This window comes from Sceloporus occidentalis, unplaced genomic scaffold (assembly GCF_023333645.1).
Source record: "Sceloporus occidentalis isolate IW3139 unplaced genomic scaffold, rSceOcc1.0.p SCAF_6, whole genome shotgun sequence".
In the NCBI taxonomy this organism is placed as follows: Eukaryota; Metazoa; Chordata; class Lepidosauria; order Squamata; family Phrynosomatidae; genus Sceloporus; species Sceloporus occidentalis.
In genome coordinates this window covers 76039243-76058334 of record NW_028316986.1, presented here as the reverse complement: position 1 = coordinate 76058334, position 19092 = coordinate 76039243, and the positions used below count along the sequence as shown (strand labels likewise).

Sequence of the window (19092 nt, the reverse complement as noted above, 5' to 3'; positions counted from 1 at the left end):
AAGTGTAAATGCCCCTTAAAAGTGCTGCTTGGGGCACAAAGAATCTGAATCCAATACGTAATGTTTAATTTTCTCTGAACATGGTATCTAAGTATGACATCTTATTCCCATTAAGAGGGACAAAAAGCCACAGCAACTTCCTACAAAGAGACAGGGGGAAAATACAGATTTAATAAAGGTAAAGGTTTCCCCTTTGACAAGGTTGGCAAGTTGTGTTTGACTGTAAAGGACTATGCTCATCTCAGCCGAGGAGCCAGCATTGTCAAAGACGACTCCATGGTCATGTGGCCAGCATGACTGCACAGAACTTTTTAGTTAGTTATGGCCTGGTACTCAGAGTGTAGTGGAGTCTCCCTCCTTGGAGGTCTTTAAGCAGAGGCTAGATGGCCATCTGTCAGGGATGCTTTGATTGGGATTTCCTGCATGGCATGGGGTTGGACTGGATGGCTCTTGTGGTTTCTTCCAACTCTACGATTCTATAAATGCTGTTACCTTCTGCTAGGTTGGCAGAAGCTGAGACTAGTGATGAGAGCTCACTCCATCACACAGCACTTGAGCCTCGACTTGCCGATCTTGCAATCTTCAGAGTCAGCATCTTAACCACTGAGCCACCGTGTCCCTCACTGATTTAATACTGAGACTTAGGCCCTGTACAAATGGCCAGGAAGGGGCAGAGGGACGCTACTCCTTTCTGCCCTGGATTGGTGACACGGCACCGATCTGGCCTCCACAGAGCACAAAAAGGAGCTGTTTTTTCGGTTCCTTTTTGTGCCTGTGAAGAGGCGCAATAGCCACTGCCAGGGGGCTTGATCATGCGCCTGGGCAGCGTGGGGAGGGCTCTGAGCATGGGGATGCTCAGCCCTCAACCTGCCTGCAGGACAGCACCTTTTGCCTGTCTGTGCCGGGCCATAACTAACTAAAAAGTAAGTGTTTTTTGAAGAGCCAGTGTGGTCCTGAGCAGGATTTGAGCAGAACAGTGGAGGATAAAGGATCTTGGAGATGTCTCATCCACGGGGTTGTCATGAGTCAGTGTCAACTTAGAGCAGTTAAAAACAAGAGTGTGGTGTAGTAGTTTGAGGATTGGACTATGACTCTGGAGACCAGTGTTTGATTTCCCGCTCAAGCATAAAAACCCACTGGGTAACCTTGGGCAAGTCACATTTCCTCAGTCTCAGAGGATGACAATGGCAAATCACCTCTAAAGAAAAGCCTATGATAGGTTCGCTTTAGGGCTGCCATAAGTAAAAAATGACTTGGAGGGACCCAACATCAACAAAGTGTTTTTCAATGTGAAGTGGAAGGCTTTCATGGCCGGCATCCATAGTTTTTTGTGGGTTTTTCCGGCTATGTGGCCATGTTCTAGCAGAGTTTCTTTCTGACGTTTCGCCAGCATCTGTGGCTGGCATCTTCAGAGAATGTTGCCAGCCACAGATGCTGGCGAAAAGTCAGGAAGAAACTCTGCTAGAACATGGCTGCATAGCCCAAAACCCCCACAAAAACCTATAAAGTGTTTTTCACTTTTTCCAAGGCAAAGCGAGGGGTTAAGCTTCACATTTAAAAAATAAATGCATATATCTCATCTAACAATGATTTTTCTAAAAATTAATAAGCAGTTGTAGTAACTTGAGGAGTGTACAGATTACTGATGGGTGAGGAAAGTTTCAGTCTGTTTTTGAGAATAATTTGATACTCATCAGAATGTAAAGAACCTGAGATTTGTTTTTTGTATAATCAAAAGTGAGAGAATGTGACACTTATAAGCAAAAGGTTTTGAGTGCTGACGTCTTTCTCTGCATCCTTCTGTGTACATCCATGTTTGTGGTGTTAAATTGGGGTGGAAACCTCTTTGTACGCAGAGATACTCCTTATCTTTAACATCCGTATGGCTGTTAAATACATGATACTCTATGCTGAAAATATCTCTACCTATTGAACATCTAAGATAATTTTGTTTGTTCTTTCTAAAATTCATAGACTTAATATTCTGGATGAATAGAACCAGAGGTCTTTAAAATGGAATAAAGTGGAGCTAACTGGCATCTCCCATCCTGAAAAGGACCCCCTAAATTGTCTCCCTTCCAGGTGCTCAAAGATCCTGCCACTTTACTTCTACCATATTCATCTCTTCTGAAGAAGAGATCTCAGTCCAGAACTCTGTATTTCTTTGAGATTCTTAATTTTCTTGAATGTTTTGTGTTCAGACTATTACAATTATTCTCATTAATTAATTAACTGTCATGATGGTATGACAGAATGGCACCCTCTGCTGGCTTTATCATGGCATTTATCATGGCAAAAATTAATGGGAGTCTTTAGCTGTACCTTGAACTGAATGAAAAAAATATATGTATTGGTAGTCTTGTTCATTGCTTTTCTTCTCAGATTCTGGCTATTTCATGTTCCTATCCAAATTTTCAGTTTATTATAAGACTTTGTAATTATAAGCTAGAAAAAATTATTTTCTGTTCAATTTTTTGAATAATGGTCATATTTGTAAAGTACATTACATGTGTACATTGTGCATTATGCCACAATGTATTGCACCTCATAAATATCTAATAAATTAATATAATATTCATATATTCATATTCATATATGAATATTCATAATGATATACCTAAGTATAGTGTAGTGGTCTGAACATTGAAATATGACTCTGGAAACCAGAGTTCGAATCCCCACTTGGCCATTGAAACCCTGATGGCAAGTCACACACTCTCAAGAATGCCTCAGAAAATGTCTCAGAAAAGCCCTAGTATGTCTCTCTTAGGATCGCCATGAGTCGGAAACGACTTGAAGGCACAGAACAACAACAACAGATATAAAGTTAATAATGCTGCCACCAAGTGGCAATAGCAGTAATGTAATATGCATACTTTATCAGAGTGCTCTAAGGGAGTCTTTGTCCAGGAAAAAGAGATTGGTGAGTTGTGAAGGTGTGTTACTGTGGTTCCTGAATCTTTTCAGGTCCCTGAACCATTGGCTGCCAGTCCCTGGAATGTTTCTAGGAAGGAAGGAAGATTTTCATTCACTGGACATAGATTTAATGTTGGTCTTTGGCACAGTGAAAAACAATAATTGATGGTCCCACACATGAGACAGACAGCCTGAGAAACACTGGGATACGCTATCCTGGAAATATTACAGAACAACAAGCTAACTAGGCCATGGCGGATATATACCGTATATATTCCTTCCAGTGCTAGGCATAGCATATTTCTGTGCATCAATTACTATACAGAGCATAAGCAGGAGGACACTATTGTTCTCATGTCCTGCTTGTAGGCTTTCCATAAACATCTGATGAGCCACTGTATAAACAGAATGTTGGGCCAGATTGGTCTGATCCAGCATGGTTCTTCTTACGTTCTTAATATAATTTGTTATTTAGGCTTTCGATAACAGGTGGGTAGTATTTTCAAGAAGCTGCACTCATCAATGCCTGGTGAACAGAAGATGCGGGGGAAGTTGATGTGTTCTAAACAGCAAAAAATATTAAAATGTTCATAATTCCTTCTGTGTTGGAATTCTGCATGCAGCAAAAAGCAGAGAGAAAAGCTATTACAGGTTAAATGTTAGAAGATTCCTGCATCTTACATTTTCACTCTAGACAAGTCTGATAGGTTTATATAGTTTATTACTGTTTGCATATATTAATTCCCACCAGTGTAGGGCATCAGTGGTTTGAGTCCTCAGATATTATTGGACTGAAGTTCCCAGAAGCTCCAGCTTGCACATCTCGGTCTCCAGTTGTGTATAGAGTGCAACTAACCTACTGGCCTGGCACCACAGTTTGTCAGAAATATAAGGCCAATCATAAAGCATAAGTCACTTAAACCCATTTTAAAGATTCCTTCTCTCTTTTCCACACTTTCCCCCAATGTATCCAATATCTCCTGTTTTCTCATGGTCTCTTCACCTGACAAAAGGTGCGACTCAGTATAAGATTGTTTGCTATGTTCATAAGAAAGGGCATGTGGTTATTAAAGATCCAGTATTTAATCCAATCTTTGGGTCTCCCCCCCCCCCCCCATTATTTTACTTTAATAGCACTAGATGATCTATAGCTAAAGCCTAATTCACAATTAAACAATATTTCAGAACAAGAAGAATTTAACAGGCAACACTGTATGCAAGGTGCACTTCAGGATTTGACAGACCTTGGGTGTCTTAAAATGCATCCAGTGATTCAGCAACAGGGAAGTAAATATAGGCAGTGATTCCCAAATAATCATTTTGTTTCCACATATGAAACATTCTTATAGTAGTCAAATTCCTAATATTTCAGTAAATTAAATCATTTGCGTTTAGAAAAACAGCTTAAGCATCTGAACGTAGCAAACTTAATTGGACTTATCATGGAAATGTGAACACAGAAAACAAAGACAAAACTTTAAAGGTGTCCATTATCTTAAATGCTTCATTTTGCAAATTTGAGGAGCTCTAGTACATGACTAGCATCCTGAACAAACAAGGAAGAATAGCTTAAAGTCTATAAACGGTAGAGTCAAAGTACAGAATCCTCCACCTCGGCTGTTTAAATGCACCATGACAGTTAAGTTCTGTGTGCTTTAACATTACAAGACAAGGAACAATATGATATCTATTTGGCGTCTTCATCAAATGGTCTTTGCAAGACAGTACCATAGAAAATATATGTAAATTGTAAAATGCTGTAGGAGAATATTTTTGAAGAAAGAAGATGAAGCCATGACTTGAAATCAGGGCAGGAAAACATACTGGAAGCTTACAATGGAGTTTATCACACGGGAGGAATTTCTCTTAATTTCGAATGAAAAGAAAGTGGGGCCAGAACGCATTCACGTGAATTCGCTAGTTCAGCGAATTTACGTGAATTTGAATTGCGTTTGAACTGACTTCCCATTGCCCGAAATTGCGTGTGTTCACCTCTCACGCAATAACGTGAAACCCCAAGATTGCATTGAGACTGACTTCCCATTGCCCGAAGTTGCGTGTGGTAGTCTATCACGCAATAATGTTAAACCCCATGATTACGTTCAGATTGCCATTGGATTATACATCCAATTTCCCTTGTCTGATAACGTCCACTAACATCCAAAATCCATAGACAAAAAGATACCGTTATTCGCCAGTCAAAATGCATAAAATCCATGATGCAAGCAATAAAATTGTTAAAGGTCCCATGCAAAAAGTGCATACTACAGTTGCCCAGGCTAGTCAATGGCAGGACCTAAAAAGAAGCATAGAGGAATTAGCAAAACACCTGGGAGAGCCCTTTCTTAGCTGTGGCAATAGGGAACAGGGAAGAAGTGGGGTACTTCTTCCCTAGTTAACTAAATCAGTTGAAAAATAGGTAACTCTTCTAAATGGGGAAATGTGACATCAGCTGGTGGTATTTATTTATTTAGCCAGCTTTCTTTAAAAAGATCCAAAATGATGATTTGCCTATTAAACAGCATCTCAGGGTATTTTTCACCTTTTTCTGCAGTATTCCAAAGTGTTTTGTTCCTACCCAAACATGAAGTGTGTTTGTTATTAACATTTGGTCCTCACATGGATTGTGATGGTGACAGTGAATGTGTCCAGTCTCTACCTACTTGCTACTTTCAGGGTGTTGCCATTCAAGAATGTCTGGAGGATCAGAAGTTGGAATAAATAATTGTTGAGCATATAGGAATCTCTCTCCATATCAGACCATGCCAGCTTTGCAGTTCATGTTCACCAGTAAAATGGGTGAAGCTGTGAAGCACCTTTCACACACAGTGCACTATACAAATAACTACAGCAACATGTATTTGAAGTACTACTATTTGGGTCTGAGTGTTCTCTAATGATTCTGTGATGGCATCCCAACCTCCCAACCCTCCTCTCTCCCCTGCATTTGCATCATCTCCTGCAATGAAAGATGTCATGGTACATGCCTGCCTCCATCTTATGGATTTTAAAGCTTTTTCCTATGTCAAGTGGGGCACACTCTCTAAAACTTGGAGGGCTGCGTTGCTCCATTAACAGCACCTCTGGAGCTCTAGGGGACCACAGCCAGGGTGATCACATGTCATCACTGCAAAGGAGGACAAGGCACCATAAATGTAGGACATTTAAGAAATGTATAAATATAAATTAATGCTTCTTAGTCATGCTCAAAATGGAGGACATTTTGGAATTCTTCCTGGACAAAAGGTTGAAATGTAGGACATGTGAAAGGAGGACATCTTGTCAAACTGGCCTCTGGAGGTTGGTTCCAGGACCCCTCATGGATAACAAAATCCATGGATGCTCAAGTTCCATTAAATACAATGGTATTAGAAAATGGTGTCCTTTATAGGAAAATCAAGGTTTCCTTTTTTGGAATTTATCCATTTTAAACATACTGTATTTTCAAATCATAGCTGCTTAAATCCATGGATTAAAAATATCCATAGATATGGAGGGCTGACTATACTTTCACAGACATCATTTGGAGTGACTAGGCCAGGATAAATCCTGGCCATCTTTGGAGCCTTTCTGGGTGTTTCTGTTGTTGTTGTTTTGGGGTGAGGACCTCCCCCCCCCCCATAGCATTTTCTACAGTTTTAAAGGTTTGTTTTTTTAATGGAAACAACTGTTTTTTCAATGTATTTTTTAATCTGAAAAATTCTAGGAGAAGTTCTGGAGGCTAGGAGGTCCAGTGGTGGTCCCAAGGCTGCACCGGACCCCCATCCACAGAGCCACATGCAACCTGTGGGCCACACAATTCCCACTCCTATCCTAGGCTACCAGCAATTGCAAATGTGATTCTTTCTTTCTTTCTTTGCCTATTGCCTAAAGAAGAGTACATCAAAGCTGTATTTTCTTTCCTTTGACATGTAAAATAATGCAAAAATCCCGCATTCTCCTGGTTTACTCATAGAAAGCATGAATACAGGGGCCATATTCAGGGGCAGCTGTGTTGGCCATGCAGTTAAATACAATATATAAATGTAGGGAAGTTTTGCACGCTAATGCCCTCTTGTTGTCTGTCTCTAGACCAAAATTTGTTTTATCAAAGCCAATAAAATTAATTAATTAATTGTTTTGGGCCTCTTTCTAGTTATATTAATTGGTCTAAAGCTGAGGCTTTGCCTAATAGCAAACATATATTGTTTGCCAACCAAAATTTTCATTGGTGTCCCGATGCTATTAGACATTTAGTATATTGAAGAACAAGAGACTTCTTCCATAAGATCTGAGGAACCTATCTGTTTAACTTGTAAATTGAACCTATCATACATAAATGAGGATTAGACTCTGAGGAAAGAGGCATGAAAATTGGAATCAGGAAAATCAATAGTATAGATATACAGATGACATTATACTACTAGCAGAAAATAGCAAAGACTCGGAATGATTACTGAAGAAAGATAAGGAAGAAAGTGCAAAGATTTACAGCTGGACATTAAGAAAACAAAAATAATGACCAGAGATTATTTACATAAATTTAAAGTAGACAATGAAGCAGGAAAAGAGGAAGACCACGTCGCAGATGGAAAGAGTCAATCAAAGAAACCAAGGCCCTGAATCTGCAAGACTTAATTAAGCAGGGCGGTTAAGAATAGAACTCAGAGGTTTCTCATTCACAGGGTAACCATGAGTCAAATAGCTGTTAATGATAGCTGTTAACAATAACTCCAGATTCACAGTGTGCAAACCAATACACTATGCTAGCTCTTTTCATGGAGATCGTGGAGAGCAAAACCACAGTATCTTGCAGTGGTTTTGAGTTGTTTGTGGGTGAAAAATCACCGGTGTTTTATTTTTTATGAAGTCTGAAGTTTTGGTCAGATGGTGTGGCGATCTGGGATGGCGGCACAGGGCTGCCACCTCCACCTCTGCAGTGTCTGCACTTGCCCACCCCTGATTTTTTACCATTTCCTCTATTGCAGTCTACATACTGAATCACTGTGGCGCAGTATGGAAGTATTTATGCTCACATCACCTTTTGGTGTCATTATTCAGGCCACCAGCTCCGAATGTTTCAGGACCCTCATGCTGTGTTGGAATCACTAACTGTATTCTTAGAGTAACTGAAATCAACAAACATAGTTTACAAATTCCTGTCAGAGTACTTAATCTGATGTCAGTGAAGTTAGAAATGAGAAGAATAAAGATTTAGCTTGTCCAGTGTAAATCAGTTAATAGATTAGTGTACTTCCTTTAAATCAATAAATAGAAATATGCCATAAATATTTGTTTCTTATTTGTAACTGTCATTTATAAAAGTACTACACTGATGGTTTTGACTGAGGGAAGTATTGTGGAGTCCGGAAGACCTCAGTCATACAGTGACTGAAATATATGACCTGGTGAAGGGATGCAAGAGGATATCTGTTTCAGTTCTTCATTTAGTTTATGATTAAGCTATTTCTCCCTTTGTATGGGAACCGGGAAATGGAAATTACTAAGCAGGTCTCAGCAGGAGTCTCCTGACTCAGTTCACAGTCTAATCTGGCCTTTTGAGTTTGGCCCTGATTCAGTTCAAAAAGGTCCAAATCTGTTTGAACTGAATCAGGGCAGAATTCAAAACCCAACTTAGACCCAAATCCAGTTCAAATCCTTGAGAGCCCAGGCCTTCTGTGATCAGAATTCCTATTAGTAGGAGAATTGTTTATTTATTGATCTGACTCAAGCTGAGAAGTCTGAAGCAGTAACTGCTTAGAATAAAGGTGGGTGAAGTGCAGCTGTGGGTCATATGAGATCCCTAAAACTGTTCTTGTGGCCCTTGACTCTTCTACATCTTGCTTTTTCTTCCCTCTAAAAAAGCAAATGGCTTCTTCTAGAAGGTTGCAAGAGCAGCAATTCACTTTTTAAATAAGATGCAAAGCTTTCCTGGGGGTTAAACAGAAAATAAATATCTGTTTTTAAAAATCAGAAGTAGAGGGACGACATTTTTGACAGTCTATGTATCCCTGACATCATCATCATCATCATCATCATCATCATCATCATCATCATCATCATCATCATCATCATCATCTTATTTGTATCCCACTCTTTTCCCAGAAAAGAGCTTCAGCAGCTTCACAACATTAAAAAACAGTACAATTAAAAACATGGAAAAAAGTACATTAAAAAGGAATTAAATTATTACAATATTAAAACAGATAGTTATCTGTTCATCTCAGCTTCCCTCGCAAGCTTCTTTGCAAAGATGTTCCTTTAGGTCCTCCAAATACCTGCCCCCTGCCTCCAAGAAGTCCTCCAATGCCTCCAAGTTGCATTATTGACTCCTCGCACAGGACACCAGTTTAGCTTCTGTACCTCCCCAGCATGGTCCTTCTGTCATTGCAGATCCCACACCTGTTCCACCATTATTCCACTTGGCAAATTATCATCACAGACTCTTGGGTTCTTACTGTCATCTGCTTGGGCTGCGCCATAGAAATCTCAAGTATTGCACTCATTGGTGTGTTTCGGCATATCCCACCTTCCAGACCTCTTCTGGAACAGATCCAGATCTTGCTCTAGAGAAGGATGCTGTGGAGCTCATCCAGCCCATTGTGAGAAGCAGGGCTTCTTCTCCAGATACTTCACAGTTCCAAAGAAGGACAAGGTCCTCCAGCCAATACTGGACCTCAGAGGTATCAACTCACACATCAAGCCCAGAAGGTTCAAGATAGCCACACTTCATGTCATCCTCTCTTTCTTCTGCAAGGTACGACTGGTTTGCATCCATAGACAGCAAGGATGCTTACTTTCTCAACATTGCAAATTCCTCCACTTTGCGATAGAAGGCTTCTATGAATATAGGGTGTTCCCTTTCGGACTGTCAACTGTTCACCAAATGTATGGCTGTGGTTGTCTCCCACCTAACGTGCCATTTCTTATATTTCATTGTGACAAAGTAGTTTTACATCCTGACATCTCCTTTTTACCAAAGATTGTTTTACGCCAATCAAGACACTGTGCTACTCCACCCTTCACCATTTTGGTTGCCCTCCTCTGGATATGCTTCAGCTGGTCCACATCCTTTTTGAACTGTGTTGCCCAGAACTGGACACAGTATTCCAGGTGGGGCCTGACCAAAGCAGAATACAGTGGTACTACAGTCCTCTGTCCGTTTTCGGTGGAAAATCCATTCCAGGCTCCCCCACGAAAATGGAAAATCGTGCATATTCAAACACGAATAAGTCTTTCCCTTTAGTGAAGCCACAGGATCCTATTTAGGTAGAGAACACTGAATTTCTCAAGAAGTCTTCATGTTTTGCATCAGGAAAACCTTACGTGGTGTAGAGGTAAAGCATTCCAATCAGTGCTAGTATTAGAAAAAAATGCTTTACCTTTGTTGGAGGCAGAAGCCTCAGATGGCACGGTCCCAGTGCACTGGCTCTCTAAGACTAGAAACAGAAAATGCAGGTCTATGACTTCAAACCCATTCAATGTTTTTCCTACTGTTTGCCTGATGAAGAAGCCAGTGTGATTTCAAAAGCTTGCAACATGTAGTTGTGCATTTTGGTTGTTCCAATAAAGGTATCATTGTTTGGATGTCATTGGATTTGCTATATGGCTAACAGGGCTCCCAGATGTTTTTTGGATTTCAAGATACCACATTTTAGCCATCACAGGGGAATCCTAAAGAGAGCCAGAGCACTGGGACCTTGCCATCTAAGGCTTCTGCCTCCAACAAAGGTAAAGCAATTTCTTCTAATATTGGAACTGATTGGCATGCTTTACCTCTACACCACCTAAAGTTTTCCTGATGATGCCAAACAGCTAGTTTACTGTGTGGAGAAGACCACTGGTGGCCTGAAGACTGAAGAAGTTCTTGGTTCTGAAAAGCAATAAATATGTTATTGAAAAATACATTTTATTTGCCTATGCTGCTATAATAATAATAATAATAATAATAATAATAATAAAAAAATTATTTCTACCCCGCCCTTCCATGGATATGATCAGGGCGGCTTACAAAATTTACAAAAACATTTCAATACAGGATTAAAATTCAGTATAACAGTTAAAAACATTACTACAAAAAACAGGAACAGGAAGACAATAAGATACACATGTCAAGGGCAAGAAGAGAGAAAAAAAAAGTTTACATCGGTCCGGAGTCGAAAGGGAAAAAAAGGGGGGAGGAAAATAAACAGACAATCTAAGGTGGGAAGGCCAGCCGGAATAGATATATTTTCAGCTGTTTTTTAAAGACAACTAATGAGGCGGCGGAGCGAAGCTCTGCAGCGAGCTTATTCCAAAGTGAAGGGGCAGCAATGGTAAAAGCCCTCTGTGAGGTCCGTGTAAGGTTAGACCTAGGGACCTCCAACAATTTAGTCCCGGAAGTTCTGAGTGTGCGAGGCGGATTATGTGGGGAGAGGCGGTCCTCCAAGTACCCTGGGCCCAAGCCATTTAGGGCTTTATAGGTCAAAACCAACACCTTGTATTGAGCTTGGAAGCGGATAGGCAGCCAGTGAAGGTCTTTTAAAATAGGTGTTATATGGTCCGACCTGGAGCTACCAGCGACCAGTCTAGCTGCCATGTTCTGCACCAATTGCAGCTTCCGGGTTTGGTACAAGGGTTGCCCCATGTAGAGCGCGTTGCAGAAATCCAATCGCGAGGTTACCAAAGCATCTACAACAGATTCAAGGTCCTTTCGGTCCAGGTAGGGACGCAGCTGGCGTATCAGCCGAAGCTGATAACAGGCACTCCTGACCGTCGCATCCACCTGAGAAGTCAGCTGGAGCGACGAATCAAGGAGTACTCCCAAGCTGCGCACCGAGTCCTTCAGGGGGAGCGTGACCCCGTTCAGGACCGGGTGACAGATCTCACCACCAGAAACCGGGGAACCTATCACCAGTACTTCCGTTTTCCCTGGATTCACACTGAGTTTGTTCTCCCTCATCCAGCCCATTACCGACGCCAAGCAGGCATCTAGAGGAGAGATGCCATCCTTAGTTACTGCATCAGTCGGAGACATAGAGAAAATTATCTGGGTGTCATCAGCGTACTGATAACACCGCGCCCCATGTCTCCGGATGATCTCTCCCAGCGGCTTCATGTAAATGTTGAATAGCATAGGGGACAGAATCGCTCCCTGAGGGACACCAGATGTCAGGGCCCTCCTATCGGAGCGACAGTCTCCCAGCTCCACCATCTGGGATCTGCCCGAGAGGTAGGAACAGAACCACTGTAAAGCAGTGCCCCCAATTCCCAACTCCCTCAGGCGTCCCAGAAGGATACCATGGTCGATGGTATCGAAGGCCGCTGAGATGTCCAAGAGCACTAACAGGGACACGCTTCCCCTGTCCAGGCCCAGACGGAGATCATCAACTAAGGCGACCATGGCAGTCTCAACTCAACTAAGAGACCACCAAATGCTTGGTGTGTGTGTGTGTGTTTTAAATAATAATAATAATAGATGCCCTTGGTTTTATACACCATTGTAGTCACGTAAACTTTTAAACAACGGCAGGGATGTAGCCAGGATTTTGGGAAGGGGGGGTCCAGACTAAGTGCCACCATTATAATGGGGCTTGGGTACGGTGGCGCAGCAGCACACACCATTCATTTTTCTAATGGAAGGGGGGGATCCGGACCCCAAGAACCCCCCCCCTTGGCTACGTCCCTGACAATGGTGTGTGTTTATGAGTCAGATATTTGCATTTGTCATGAGAGCTGGCTTTTAGACAAATAAACAACTTCTGATAACGATCAATTCTAGTGTTTTCTTATAACACAATCAAGATCTTTAAGCACTTTTGTTATGCACATTTACAAAATTCTTTTGCCTGGATCCAGTTGTTAATCCCAAACAGAGAAGATACATTTTATATGAATGGGAATTTGGTAAGTCAACATTGATATAAATTGAGTTAATTCAGTAGGTCTACTCTCATTGGGAATAAGGGGATTTGAGCCTATGACGTTTACTTCTGAGTAACCATGGACAGAAATGGGTTTCATGTCCAATTTAAATATATCATTCTGAAAATGCCCCAAGTAAGCTCTTTCATCAGCTGTTTTGATTTGCTGATTGAGCATAAAAACCCATTCGGTGATCTTAGGCAAGTCACACTCTCTCAGCCTCAGAGGATAGTAAATAAAAAAATCTGAAGAAACTTGGAAAAGAAAACCATGATGGAGTGTCTTAGAGTCTCCGTAATTGACTTGGGAGCACACAGCAACAACAATACACACATATATATGTGTGAGTCAGCATGATGTAGTGCTTTGAGCATTGAACTATGACTTTGGAGAACAGGGTTTGAATCCCCACTTGGCCATGTGACCCACTGAGGCCCTTATCACACAGACGTTTTTGCAGCTCAGATCCAGGGTGACATAGTTCAGCTATGTGAATTCACGTCATAACTTGACTGTTTTATCACACCCGGTTGCCCTTCCGAATTGAGGGGGAATCGAATCCAAAGCAAGTCACATGGTGCAGATTCATGCAAAGCAGAGTGAGTGCAAATTGTATTACCACACCAGTGCATACTATGCAGATTCAACAATTTGAATTGGGACCCTTGTGCATGCTCAGTGGGGGCCTGAACGCATCCTGAACCTTTGCACTTCCAGAGTGAAGAAGGGGGCCACTTTCTGGTTCCACTTGAATGCTAGTCTCTCACGTGAATGACAGCTTCAAGTTCTATGGGCTTTAGAGTCCATTTTGGTACCCAAACAAGCACTCTTTTTCTGGGATATATGCTCCATTTTTTTCCAGTGACACAATTCTGTGTGATAAACACCTGAGTGACTTTGGGCAAGTCACACTCAGCCTCAAGGGAAGGCAATGGCAAACTCCCTCTGACAAAAGTTGGTAAGAAAATCCCGTGAGAGGGTCGCCATATTTCAGAAATGACCTAAAAGCAAACCACACACATATATATCATACATGCATCAAGTTCTTATCTATTTGTGGGTACTGTATATATTTACAACTGAGAGCTGTAAGGATAAGCTTATGGGCTTTTTCTGCTTCAGATAAGGCAGAATAAGACAGATGGCCCCTGTGTGAAGGTTTCCCATTATGTGAAGTGGAAGGCTTCCTCTTCAGTAAGCAAAGGGACTTTAACTACCATGGTTCAGTGCTAAGGAATCCTGGGATTTGTAGTTTTGTGGGCTATATAGCTTTCTCTGTCAGAGAGCTCTGGTGCCACAACAAGCTATAAATGCCCAAATCCCCAAATGTCCTCTTGAGTAAGCAAAGGGATTTTTAACTGCCATGGCTCAATGCTCTGGAATTTGTAGATTTATGGGATATTTTGCCTGGTTTGTTGTCACAAATTATAAATCCCTGAGGAAATTTAACTGTCACGACTCAATGCTGTGGAATCTGGGATTTGTAGTTTTGTGAGTTATTTAGTCTTCTCTGATAGAGAGCTTTGGTGTAGCAATAAACAATAAATCTCAAGTCATGGAATTCCTCTTCAGTAAGCAAAGGGACTTTTCACTGACATGGCTGAATGCTCTGGAATTTGTAAATTTGTGGGATATTTAGCCTTCTCTAGTAGAGAGTTGTGGTGCTCCCACAAACTGTCATGATTCAGTGCTATGGTATCTTGGGATTTGTAGGTCAGTCGGATATTTAGTGCTCTGGTGCTGCAACAAAGTATAGATCCCAAGATACCCAGACCTCATCTTCAGTTAGCAAAGGGACTTTTAACTGTCACGCCCCAATACTATGGAATCATGGGATTTGTAGTTTTGTGGGATATTTAGCCTTCTCTGTCAGCAAGCCCTGATGTTTCAACAAACTATAACTCCCAGGATTCATGGACTTCCTCTTCAGTAACCAAGGGGGCGCTTAACTGCCATGGCTGATTGTTCTGGAATTTGTAGATATGTGAGCTATTTAGCCTCCTCTGTTAAGAAAATTGTGGTGCCACCAGAACAAACTACAAATCCCCGAGGGACTTTTAACAGTCATGACTCAATGCTGTGGAAGAATCCTGGGATTTGTGGAGCTATGGAGATATCTGTCAGAGAGCTCTGGCGTCGTAACAAACTACAATAAATCGCATCCCTCTTCAGTAACCAAAGGGACCTTGTGAGGTCTTTTGAGACTGAGGTAAAACGGTCGTGGTTTATTTGGTGGAGGAGAGCAGGGAGCGCCTTTAAGTATTCAGTTTATGTACTCAGTACTTAATTAGACTCCCCGGGCTCTTTATGAAACGAGGCCTCCGTGGGTGCTTCGCACGTGTGAATGTTTCACTGTAAGAACCAAAAGGGTGAGATTAGAGGGACCTCCGCCCTTCACCTTCTCTCGAGGCTCCCTGGGCCTACAAAAGTTACAAAACCACCCTTTCCTAAACCCAGCTGCGCTCGCTGAGATTGAGAGGCGACGCCGCACCAGCAGCAACGCCTCGTCCAATCACAGAGCCCCGCGCAACGCGTCTGGAAAACTCCAGCTTGTCTCCGGGGTTCCCATTGGACGAGGCCGGCAACCAATCAGCTCAGCCCCGCCCCGTTCTCTTGTTGTCCTCCTTCTTCCCCCATCGGCCTCACATGACTGCCGCACCACGTGACGGGCGCGGGGCAGGTCACCTGAGCGGCCCTGGAGCGCGAGCAAAGGGAGGGGCAGCAGCAGTTGAGAAGAGTCACGTGACTCCCTTTCGGCTGGCGCTGCTGCTGGCTTCCCTCGCTCATGTCTGCGGAGTGACGCCCGTCAGAGCCCCAGATGGGTCCCCTCCATGGAGCTCCTCGGCTGCGGCCTCCCCTCCTCCGCCTCCTCTTCTGCCTTCTCCTCCAGTTCCCCCAGAAAGGAGCAGCGGCGGCGGCCCAGGACACCTTCCGTTACCAGAACCTGTGCAAGTGAGTGATATTTCCCCAAACTACAAATCCCAGAGCATTCAGCCATGACAGTTAACATCCCTCTGGGATTTGTAGTTTGCCTTGGCACCAGAGCTCTCTGGCAAAGAATCATAGAATCATAGAATCATAGAATCGTAGAGTTGGAAGAGACCGCATGGGCCATCCAGTCCAACCCCCTGCCATGCAGGAAATCCAAATCAAAGCATCCCTGACAGATGGCCATCCAGCCTCTGTTTAAAGACCTCCAAGGAAGGAGACTCTATCACCTTCCGAGGAAGTGCATTCCACTGTCGAACAGCCCTTACTGTCAGGAAGTTCCTCCTAGTGTTCAGGTGGAATCTCTTTTCCTGTAGTTTGCATCCATTGTTCCGGGTCCTGTTCTCTGGAGCAGCAGAAAACAAGCTTGCTCCCTCCTCAATATGACATCCTTTCAAATATTTAAACAGGGCTATCATATCACCTCTTAACCTTCTTTTCTCCAGGCTAAACATCCCCAGCTCCCTAAGTCGTTCCTCATAGGGCATGGTTTCCAGACCCTTCACTATTTTAGTCACCCTCCTTTGGACACGCTCCAGTTTCTCAATGTCCTTTCTGAATTGTGGCGCCCAGAACTGGACACAATATTCTAGGTGGGGCCTGACCAAAGCAGAATACAGTGGCACTATTACTTCTCTTGATCTAGACACTATACTTCTATTGATGCAGCCTAAAATAGCATTGGCCTTTTTAGCTGCCGCATCACACTGTTCACTCATGTTCAACTTGTGGTCTACTTGGACTCCTAGATCCCTTTCACACGTAGTTTCATTCAGCCAGGTGTCACCCATCCTATATCTCTGCATTTTATTTTTCCGCCCTAAGTGCAATACCTTACATTTCTCTGTGTTGAATTTCATTTTGTTAGCTTTAAGAAGGCTGGGTATTTCCCCAAACTACAAATCCCAGAGCATTCAGCCACGGCAGCTAACATCTCTCTGTGACTTGTAGTTTGCGGTGGCACAGGAGCTCTCTGCCCACAAGACTACAAGTCTCAAATGTCCATAGAATGCAGCCATGGCTGTTAAAAGCTCCGCTGGGATTTATAGTTTACGACGGGCACCAGAGTGACAGAGGAGGCTAAATATCCCACAGAACTGCAAATCGCCGGAGCATGGAGCCATCATGAGGTTCCTTACCTTACTAAAGAGGAAGTCTGGGAATCCTTGGATTTATAGTTTGTTATGACTCCAGAGCTGTCTGGCAGAGGAGACTAAATATCCCCTCAAAACTACAAATCCCAGGATGCCAGAGCTTTCGCCCATGGCAGGTAAAGTCCCTCTGGGAATGATAGTTTGTGGCTGCACCAGAATTCTCTGACAGAGAAGGCTAAATGGCCTGACAAGACTACAAATCCAAGAAATCCATAGAATTCATCCATGGCAAAAGTCCCTTTGCTTGCTGAAGAGTAAGTGTAGGAATCTTGGGATTTATAGTCTGTTGTAGCACCAGAAGGTCTCCAACAGAGAAGGCTGAATATGCCACAGAACTACAAATCCCAGGATTCCAGAGCAGTCCCTTTGCTTACCAAAGAGGAAGAGGCGGCCAAGCTTGCTGAGCCATTGATAATATTGTGTGCCTTTGAGTCATGGCCATTCTTTGAAACTGAGAGAGTGTGACTCACCCAAGGTTACCCAGTGGGTTTCCCTGGTAGAGTTGGGATTCAAACCCTGGTCTCCTCCAGAGTCCTAGTCCAGTGTTCAAACCACTGGGTCACACAATTACTCAAACTACAAGGGACTGAATTGCTACTTCATACATAAAGTGTTGTGTGGGGACAATGCCTGGCGCTCTCTTGGTAGGCATGAAGACTTCCTCTTCAGTAAACAAAGGGACTTTAAACTGCCATGACTCAGTGCTCTGGAATCCAGGGATTTGTAGATTTGTGGGATATTTACCTTTCATGGTTAGCAAGCCCTGGTGTTGGTCAGAGAGTGCTGGTGATGCCACAAACTATAAATTCCAAGATTTCCCGACTTCCTCTTTGGTAAGCTAAGAGACCTTGTGCCACCTTTGAGACTGAGGGGAAAAAGTTGTAGCATAAGCTTTTGCAGACTGAAGCTGCTGCTTTGTTGTCGTGTGCCATCAAATCATTTCCACCTTATTATCGTGAGCCTAAAGGTAACTCTATCACAGGGTTTTCTTGGCCAGGTTTGTTCAGAGGGGGTTTGCCTTTGCTATCCTCTGCAGCTGAGAGCATGCAACCAAGGTCACCTGGTGAATTTTGTGGCAAAGCAGGGAATTGAACTCTGGTCTCCAGAGTCATAGTCCAATGCTCAAACTGCTATACCACACTGCTGCTGCTACACTGCAGAAATAAAGCGCTTGGTACCACTTTAATTCCCATGGCTCAGTGACAGGGACTTCTGGGATTTCTAGTTTGTGAGTTACTTAGCCTTGTCAGAGAGAGTTCTGCTGCCTCAACAAACTGCAAATCCCATAATTCCAAAGCATTGAGCCATAGAAATTAAAGTGTTGTCAAAATGCTTTATTTCTGCAGTGTGGGACCAGCCTTAGTTTTGGAAAGCTTATGCTACAACTTCTGTAGCTCAGTTAGTCTCAAAGGTGCTAGAAGAGTCCTTTGCATTCTGATACTCCAAACTAACACAGCTATTATGCCTACGAATTCATCTTGAGCATAAGGTTATGAAACACCTTTTATTTACTTCTCAAATTGGCCTTCTGTCCTTTGGAGTAATTTCCTTCATCTTGTGGTGCCTGTCACAGCTGTTAGTTTAAATGTTTTATATTTATGTCAAAACCAATAAGACTGCCTTTTTAATTGCAACTCGAATCTGTTCTCTAGGGAACAGGATAGGTGTTTTTAAAATCCATCTACCTATGGGAGTTTATCAGTAAGTACTGGAAGTTATTTTAGCAGATGATCCATGCAGAGAGCGTGCTACTGTATAAGCTGAAAGATTATTTCATGAAAAGAAAAACTCTGCAAGGAATTTGTCAACGGTGTGTGTTTAATGACAAACATGAGAGGTGATGGCATTCTTTCTTTACTCTCTGTCTATTATTCCTAGTTAGTTTCCTGTTTGTTATTTCTAGTTAGTTAGGAACAGGGCTTTTTTAAATGCAAGCTATTGTGCTTTGCCAAAAACATTTGAATAAAATTTCCTTTAGAGGAATGTTGTTGCAAAATTGTACTGAAATGCTTGGCCTAGGCTTTCTTGGAAGCAGGTATAACTAGTATTGTCTGTGTATATCACTTGTTTAGTAGGTTGGACCTGTGAGATCAAATGGATTGCATATACCTGTGCAGTTGCAAATGTAAACAGCGGGTAAAACCTGTTCTGT

General features: G+C 42.5%; 1 protein-coding gene across 1 annotated transcript in view; it reads left to right on the top strand.

Moving 5' to 3' along the window:
• The first annotated feature begins 15560 nt into the window (after positions 1-15560).
• IGF2R (insulin like growth factor 2 receptor) overlaps positions 15561-19092 on the top strand; it is a 108942-nt gene continuing 105410 nt past the window's right edge. The window contains exon 1 of the mRNA XM_089530097.1: positions 15561-15750. Coding sequence (XP_089386223.1) covers positions 15617-15750 — 134 coding nt within the window. The 5' untranslated portion in view covers positions 15561-15616. The remainder of the gene's footprint in view (positions 15751-19092) is intronic.